We start from the raw sequence: 7,078 nt of genomic DNA on the forward strand, positions 1-7,078 counted from the left end.
CCCCGAGCCCCCGTCGCCCCCGGGCCGGGGAGCCCCGCCTGAAGCCCCCGAGCCCCAGTCCCCGTTACCCCCACGCCATCCCGCCGCCTCCCGCCGCAGCGCCCTGATCACGTGTGCGGGCGCATGATTCCAAGTCACATGAGGAGACCGAAGCCGCGGTCACGTGGTGGGCAGGGCCCTAGAGCCGCCGGGCACCTGGGTCCCCCCGGGGCCGCGGGCTGTGGCCGACAGTACTGCGCCGGGACCCGGAGTGCCGGGACCGGTGCCAGCCGATCCTCCCCGGTGTTTCGCACAGTGGGGCCGCGCCGCCAGGCCCGGGCCGCGCTCCGGTCACGGGCCCGGCGGGGAAGGCCCCTTGCCGGAGGCCCGGAGAGGCTGCCCCGGTACGGCACCGGCCGCCTCCCGGCGTGGTCCGGGCCGTGCTGCTCTGCTCTGCCCCGCCCCGCCCCGATCTTCCCCGTCCCTCTCCCGGCCGCCTCCCAGAGCGTCGCGGAGCCATTACCGCGGCAGCCCGGGACACAGCAGCCCGGTGGGACGGCCCGGGCGGCAGACGCGGCCACGGCTGCTGCCCTGGGCCCAGGGTCCATGTAGGGGTCCCGGGCTGGGGGGGGCAGGCGTCCACGTAGGGCTGGTGGTCCCAGGCTGGGGCAGGGGTCCACGTAGGGCTGGGGGTCCCAGGCTGGGGCAGGGGTCCTGTGCAGGACTCGGCTGAGGAGCCCAGGCTGGGGGCCAGCTGGGGAGGGGCAGGGGTCCTGCCCAGCACCCCCACCAGGGAGCGGATCTTTGCTGGGGGAAACAGGCCCTGGCAAGGGAGGGATGCTCTGAACAGCAGGGCCTGCACAGAGAGGGCAGGGCTGGAGGTCCCCATTCCATGAGGCTGGAACCTGGCTCTGAGGGGTGGCTGCCGGGAAGGGACTGGAAGGTCTAAGCCCCCCTTGGGATTTGTTCCTCTGTGCCTACCCCAGGGCTTGGGACAGTGAGCCGTATGAGCAGGCTGCAGCCCCAGGGCATGAGCACCCAGGCTGTCCTCTGTGCACAGAGGCTGACCATCACCAGTGAGTCCAGCAACAGCCAGGAAGCATGGAGTCGGTGGCAGGGCACATCTGCACACCCTGGGTGTCTAGGTCTGCCGCTGCCTGGCCCTGCTGGCATTCACACCACAGCACCTGGGGCTGCATGCAGGGACGTGGGGAAGCTGTGGGCACTGGGTGTCTCAGTCAGTCAGGAGCATGGGGGGACAAGGGTATGGGGGAGGCTCGGGACTATAAGCACATGTTCTCACTCGGTCATGGGAGTGGGCTGCGAGGTGGTGATGGGCCATTCGGCAGGAGTCATGTCCACACCACACCGCCAAGCAAGTAGTATACAGCCTGCTGTCCAGCTGGCACTGTCACAGGCAGCCACTTGGCTCCCACAGCTGCTGAGCTGCAGGTCTCAGCTTCCTGTGCTTGTTCTCTCAGATACTTGTTCCCACACTGGGAGCTCTCCTAATTAGGATCACAAAAGTGGTATTATACTTGCAGATCTCGGGGTTGTGGAAGGTTCAAGCAATTTTTGCAAGGGAGCTCTGGAAATGGTGCCTCAGTAACCCTTGGAGATTGTCCCCCTGCCCATGAGTCCAAGGGCAGTACTGGAGGGGGTGTGTTTTGGAGGTGGATGGTGAGGCAGAGGGTGCTGTGATCCCATCTGCCCCAGGCCAGTTTGGCTCAGCTAGCCTAGCCCTTGTCCCAGCTCTGGTCACATGCACAGACATGCTGCATACCGTGGCTCCAGCAGTTCCCAGTTGCTTTCCTGCTTCTGCAGAGCAGAGTCCAAGCCAGGAAGAGACAGACAATGGGAAAACCACCTGCCTGGCCCAGGCTGCCATGCCTCCCACGCCAGAGCTGCGCTGTGGCTGTCCAGAGCTGCAGCTGCCAGGGGGAGAGAGGCCCGGAGGGTCTCTCTTGTGTCAGTAGCAGCACAAGGCACCACTAAAGAAGCGGGCTGATGCTTAGATTGTTGCAGGGTAGGTGAAGGTCCTTTCCTAGGAAAGGCCAGGGCTGTAGCAGTCCTGCTGTTCACCTTCCTGCTTTTAGCCCTGCTGTACAGGCAGTGCTTTTCCAGCTGCACCAAGGGTGCAGCTGAGAGGTGGCGATGCCACTTGCCCAGGCGGGCAGTGTCTGCTGCAGACCTTTGGCCCTGCTCCCTTTGGGTGAAGGGAGGCAGCCAGGAGACCCACTGGGGCTTAATCAGCATCTTTACTGTTCACAGAACACCACTCAGCATCTCATTGACGCTGGGACCTCAGCCCGCGTTCCTCAGGCTCACCCAAGCCCCTGTCTGGCCTCCTAGGTACTTCCTTGCCACCTTGAGGCTAGTTCTTGTGTCTTCCAGGAACCTGCTGCTCCATCTCCACTCCTTGCAGGATGCCAGCACTCCTCTGTGGGTGCTGCCCATAGCATGAACGTCTGTGCGAAGCCCTAGGGCATTTCTGGTCCCTACAATTAGAAACACATGTAGAGTTTCCATGCATGTGGCGCTGTGTGGTTTGCAGCAGCTGGAGCTGGTTGCCTGCCTGAAGCCGTGCAGTTGCACCCTGCGGGGTGAGGGGGACGAGCAAGGGGAGCTGTGTGGGGGGACACAGTGGCCTGGGAACACAGGGGAAAGGGCTGGGCATGGTGGGTGCAGGGCAGCCATTAGGGGTTGGGGGCCAGGGGACACGGGGCCCAGTGCAGCAGAGAAGGTTTGGAAGGAACAGCCCAGCATCCCCTCACACCCAGCCAAGCCCTGTGCCCCCAGCCTCGTTGGTAGGAAGAGCTTTCCACTGTGCCACAGGAAGGCTCCTGAACCACAAGGAGGTAGCTGCCTGTCAGGGCTGGGAGACACCCGTCCTATGTGTGAGGGTAGTGCCAAAGCATGGGTCTGCCCAGCTGGAGGTGGCCCTGGGTGCTGTCCCTTCCCAGGACCTTGTGAGGAAAGAAAGACTGGGAACATGCAGGGAGGTGTGTGGGGCCCTGACAGTACCAGAATGAGCAGCTGCAGGGCAGAGTGCAGTCCCTGCACCCATGCCACATCTGGCTGTTCTAGTCTGCTGCACTGTGCTCCCAGCCATGCAGCCCTTGCTGCTTCCTTGTCCTGCACCTGCACACGCAGCCCTTCCCATGTCCCAACCCTCACCCTGGCCCACCACCTATGGGGTGGCCCACCTTCCCGTTCCTGGTTCCTGGCTGCCCCAGACCGCCCAGCCAGCTGCCCCAGCCTGTGTTGGACTGACCCAGCAGCTACAGCTGCAGCCCGGAGGGACTCACCACTGCTCAGCCTTGAGTCATGTTGGCTGAGGGCCTGGGGTGTGGGCAGTGTGCGCTGCCAGAGAGCTGCAGCCCACCCAGCTGTCCAGCTGGTTACAGCTTTGGGCAGGACTTTAAGTGGAATGAGATTTGCAGGAGATTATTTCCTGGATCTGTCTGGCCAGCAAAGATTAGGTTGCCCTGCCAGAGCTAATTACTCTAACAAGCATCTGCTGCTAGTCTGACTAGCTGGTCTGTGGCAGGCAGGGGACAAGAGAGCCTGAGCATCCAGTGAAGGTGCCAAGGTGTCCTTGGTGGAGCTCTGCTCGCCCCGGGTATGCTTGTGTGCTGTTCCTGCAGATGGAGGCAAGTGTGCCCCCTCCTCTGGACAGTCGGGATCACCCGAGGTCAGGCAATGCCAGGGGAGAACAGTAACATCAAGGTCCTTCCTGATGGCAAAAGACCCCCTTGGTCTCAGCCACAGAGCAGAGAGCATGCACTGGCATGCACTGGCATTACTGGTGCTACCGGTCAGGGAGCTGGAAGGTGTTAAGTTATGTGATAAAGTAGCACAGAGAAACAGTGGCAGGCAGAGGAACCCCAATAACCCAGTCAGAGAAGGGAACACCCTTCCCCAGCTCTGCCCAGGCTGTCACTGGCTTATGATCAACCCCATGGTCTGAGGGTGGCACCCATCAGAATGAGTGAATGGGAACTGCTCTCCCCATCATGCCACAGACTGAAGGGGCACTGCCTAGGAGTATGGGATGTTACGAGAGGCAAAACACAGAGCATTTTAGGATTGCATGAGACTTACTATGGCATGTTTAGCAGAGTGTCCTGGTTTCGGCTGGGATAGAGTTAATTTTCTTTCTAGTAGCTGGTATAGCATTATGTTTTGAGTTCAGTATGAGAATAATGTTGATAACACACTGATGTTTTCAGTTGTTGCTAAGTAGTGTTTATACCAAGTCAAGGATTTTTCAGCTCCTCATGCCCAACAAGCAAGAAGGCTGGAGGGACACAAGAAGTTGGGAGGGGACACAGCTGGGATAGCTGACCCAAACTGGCCAAAGGGATATTCCATACCATGTGACATCACGCCCAGTATATAAACTGGGGGGAGTTGGCCGGGGCGAGGGCAGGGCAGATCGCTGCTAGGGAACTAACTGGGCATCGGTCAGTGAGTGGTGAGCAATTGCATAGTGCATAATTTGTTTTGTATATTCCATTTTTTTATTATTATTGTCATGTTATTATTATTATTATTATCATCATCATTATCATTATTTTTTTCCTTTATGTCCTATTAAACTGTCTTTATCTCAACCCACAAGTTCTACTTTTTTCTATTCTGTCCCCCATCCCACTGGGTGGGAGGGAGTGAGTGGCTGTGTGGTGCTTAGTTGCTGGCTGGGGTTAAACCACGACACAGAGGAACTAAAAGGTGAGGAAAGAGGCATCAAGGTGGTTTGGGGAGGAACAAAAAATGGGAAAATGGGATAAAAGTGTCTGGTCACATGTCAATGGATTGATGGTCAGTACATTTGTCTGGCCATGTCCTGCATCCGATGACTGCACAGCCTGTCCTGTCTTCTTCTCAAACTCAATTTCTATTTTCCTGGGTCAGGGGGACTCCATTCTGTGTGCACGTGTGTGTCAGTGTCAGACGCGTGGAGTCAGACCACAGGTCACAGGGCCAGTGTGCCCATGGTGCCAGCAACTGGAGAGTGAGCATAGGTACGTAAGTCTGTCATTGCTAGCAAATAGCAATCTGGACAAGGCAGTGAGGAGGTGAAGTGGCGGGGGAGGGAGGGGAGAGACACAGTGTGTGTCTGTGCACATGCGTGTACCCGTGCGTGTGCGTGTGCGTCCATGTGCGTGTGTGTGGCAGGACCACAGGGGAGAAGGCTGCCAGCAGGATCAGGGGAGTCCTAGCCAACTGCCAGAGAGACCATAGGGTATGGAGATCAACTGACAACCACTTATGTGTCTCTGTATATCTCTGTCTTACACAGCAGTGGGGGAGGAGATCCAAAGGCAAGCTACTAGGTAGACTGATTTTCTAAGCCCACTTACCACAGGGATCCACAGTGTGTGTGTCTATCCATGTGTTGGTGTCTGTAATGGGGGTGCGGGGGTGGGGGGTGTCTGTAGCAAGTGGAGTGGGACTATGGCCTGAGGGACTCGTATGTCCAGGTGTCAGCAACTGGGGAGACTGGGAGTCCGGGGTTACCGACTGGGCAGACTGTGTCTAATCCCAGCTACTGGAGAACTCCACATTGTACGTGTATATTCCTGCTAACAGACCTTCGTCAGCCAGCGAGGGGAGCAGGATGAGGTTGTTGGTGCTGTTTGTATCTGTCCATGTTGTTCTGCATGGCTAGCTGTGTGCGCACATGTAGACATGTCTTGTACACCTGTGCTTGTGTGTGTGTGCGCCTGTCGGGAAAACATGCTCAACCTCACTACTCGTTAGACCTGGGGCCGCAGCACTGTGGCAGCCTCACCTGCCAGATTCAGCAGCCTCTCATAGAAGGGACTTGAATGATGTAGTGGTGCCGGTGGCCTGGCCAGGGCCACATGTGCAGCGATGCCCGGACACGTGCAGCCATGCTATGCACCACAGGAGTCAGAGGCACCCAGGCCAGGCTCACAGTGCAGTGCTTGGGCTCTTGATTTCCTCTGCTGTGCAAAAGGCTGAAATAGCTGCACCTCATGTGCTGGCCTGACCCACTGCTAAGGCCAGGAGGTGGGCAGCTGGGACCAGGCAGCAGGGCTGCCTGGAGCTGGCAGCATCTGCCCCAGGGGCCAGAAGCAGCCACAGCACACATGCCCCAGCTAGTCCCAGCTCTCCCACCCAAGGAGCTGCCCAGAGCCAAGTGCAGGGTGCAGGTCCCCCCTGGGTGCCTGTGGCCCATGGCACGTTGCCGGCAGCCAAGCCACATGCTGAGCCACACCGTGCCTCAGGTCTGTCTCCCACTTGCCAGCCCTGCTGGTGCTTCTCCCCAGCACCCGGCAGGCCCACGGTGCCAGCACGATGTGAGCCCACAGCAGCAGTGATGATGTCCATCTCTGTACAAACAAGTGTGGTTTATTAAGGCATTTCTTTGAGAAGTTGGCACTTGGGTCCAGGCTGTGCTGGAATGGCCCAGTGTGCAGGCCGATGAGCAGCGCCCAATACATGCAGCTCAGCGAGACACGATACAAAAGGTACAAACAAAGTAGAAAACAGGAATCGTAGTACAATGTGTAAAAATAAATAACTGGAGGCTTGGCTCCTGGCTGGGCTTAGCAGCCCATGGCTGTGTTCCCCCAGACCAAAGTGGGGCTGCTGTGTGTCTGACCCTTCTATGTGGTGTGCAAGGGGGGGGGTGGGGTGAGCTCTTTGTGTTCCCCTGTCCCAAACATGCAGGGGGGAGCAGGGCTGCTTGGCCACCCTGCAGGCCTGCGCAGGGCTAAGGGAGCACATGGCACCCTTGGTGTGCTCCCCACAGTGCCCGTGAGCAGGACAGCCCATCCAGGAGAGAAGGGATGAGGGGTGCCCACCCCAAGAGCCTCCATGGGCTGTCCCTGCGCTGAGTGAGGCAGAACCCATCCTCCCTTCCCAGAGCTGCCTTGGGTCCTCCGTGGTTCCCAGGCAGTGCAGGCATGGCCCTGCAGCCGCCTTGGTGCCACCATCACTGCTGCAGATCCCTGTCCCACGTCACTGCCCTGTGCCCAGGACAGCTCCCAGGGCTGCTGGCACCAGGAACCCACTCACATGTGCATCGTGGGGACCAGGGTGCAGCGCTTGCCCGCAGTGTGGGAAC

The 7,078-nt window shown here is 59.0% G+C and overlaps 2 protein-coding genes across 2 annotated transcripts in view; both read right to left on the minus strand.

The window, feature by feature from the left end:
• TPP1 (tripeptidyl peptidase I) overlaps positions 1 to 79 on the minus strand; it is a 7,610-nt gene extending 7,531 nt beyond the window's left edge. Inside the window, exon 1 of the mRNA XM_010576796.1 lies at positions 69 to 79. Within this exon, the coding sequence (XP_010575098.1) occupies positions 69 to 79 (11 nt within the window). The remainder of the gene's footprint in view (positions 1 to 68) is intronic.
• Positions 1 to 153, minus strand: part of RRP8 (ribosomal RNA processing 8, methyltransferase, homolog (yeast)) — a 30,944-nt gene extending 30,791 nt beyond the window's left edge. Inside the window, exon 1 of the mRNA XM_010576730.1 lies at positions 149 to 153. The gene's annotated coding sequence lies outside the window, so the exon portion shown is untranslated. The remainder of the gene's footprint in view (positions 1 to 148) is intronic.
• Between the last annotated feature and the right edge of the window lie 6,925 nt (positions 154 to 7,078).

This window comes from Haliaeetus leucocephalus, unplaced genomic scaffold, assembly GCF_000737465.1.
Source record: "Haliaeetus leucocephalus isolate CR32 unplaced genomic scaffold, Haliaeetus_leucocephalus-4.0 Scaffold536, whole genome shotgun sequence".
NCBI classification, from domain to species: Eukaryota; Metazoa; Chordata; class Aves; order Accipitriformes; family Accipitridae; genus Haliaeetus; species Haliaeetus leucocephalus.